The sequence below is a fragment of the Vigna radiata genome, chromosome 1 (genome assembly GCF_000741045.1).
Source record: "Vigna radiata var. radiata cultivar VC1973A chromosome 1, Vradiata_ver6, whole genome shotgun sequence".
NCBI lineage: Eukaryota > Viridiplantae > Streptophyta > Magnoliopsida > Fabales > Fabaceae > Vigna > Vigna radiata.
Window position 1 is genome coordinate 7,189,062 of NC_028351.1, and position 1,204 is coordinate 7,190,265.

At 27.7% G+C, this 1,204-nt stretch overlaps 1 protein-coding gene across 1 annotated transcript in view; it reads left to right on the plus strand.

Moving 5' to 3' along the window:
• LOC106756482 (LEAF RUST 10 DISEASE-RESISTANCE LOCUS RECEPTOR-LIKE PROTEIN KINASE-like 2.4) overlaps positions 1-1,204 on the plus strand; it is an 8,694-nt gene that overhangs the window by 3,753 nt on the left and 3,737 nt on the right. The window contains exon 3 of the mRNA XM_022779189.1: positions 853-1,182. Coding sequence (XP_022634910.1) covers positions 853-1,182 — 330 coding nt within the window. The remainder of the gene's footprint in view (positions 1-852; positions 1,183-1,204) is intronic.

Consider the following 1,204-nt stretch of genomic DNA (forward strand, 5'->3'; position numbering starts at 1 on the left):
ATATATATATATATATATATATATATATATATATATATATATATATATATATATATATATATATATATATATATATATATATATATATATAAAACATGTAAATAAAATACTTATATACAAATATACATTAAACTTTTATGAACGTGGGAGTGTGAAACTAGTTGTAACTAGGTTCTCAAATGTTTAAGGTATGAAGAGAGGAACTAGAAACCTGAAAATAAAAATACACAAACATTTTATCAGATACCAAAAATTAAAAACAAAAAAAATTTACATGGACCAACGTGTGTAACATTGGTGGGTGGTGGTAAGAGGGTGGCAATGACAAACATTTTATTCATCCTTAGTACAAGAACAATGATCAGTCACATATCAATCTTAAAAATCTAGGTGTTTCGATTTTGTTGTTAAAATATGCTTTGGCAAAAAAATTATGAAAGAATTGGAAAATATAAATTTGTTTTTCATTTTCTAAAATGGATAATAATATTTAGACAACATTTTTTGACAACATTTGAATATTGATTACATGTCAATATGTGATTGGTTACTCCACAATAGTGTTTAAGCCTTACATATTATTTTATATAAGATTTTGATGATGATTTTAAGCCTTACATTTTTGCTTCTCTTCAACACTTGTATGAAAAACAAAACGTTTAAAATTAACAAATACAAAATTGACTAATATAAGGTGTTGTTCTTTTATCATCATATCTAAATAGTTGAATTTCCCAAGCATTGGAAATTAGCTTAAGTGTTTTCATTCTTATTTCTTTTGGTTGTGTTTACAGAAGGCAGTTCAAATGTTTCTTATAGCTCGTAACTCCTCTAATATATCTATTAACACAGGTACTGCAAGTGGAGCAACGGGAATATTCATGATATGCCTCATAATAGGTTGTAGAAAACGTATGTCATCAACAAGAAAGGAAAAGTTTCATATTACTAATGAGCAAGATATTAAAGTATTCTTAAAAGATCATGGAACTCTAGCACAAAGGAAATATACATTTTCAGAAGTCAAGAAAATGACGAAGAACTTCACAGTGAAACTGGGTGAAGGTGGGTTTGGTGTTGTATACAAAGGAGAGCTACACAATGGGTACCATGTGGCTGTAAAATTATTAAGGGCATCAAAAGGAAATGGCAAAGACTTTATCAATGAAGTTGCCAGTATCAGTAGAACTTCTCATGTTAATGT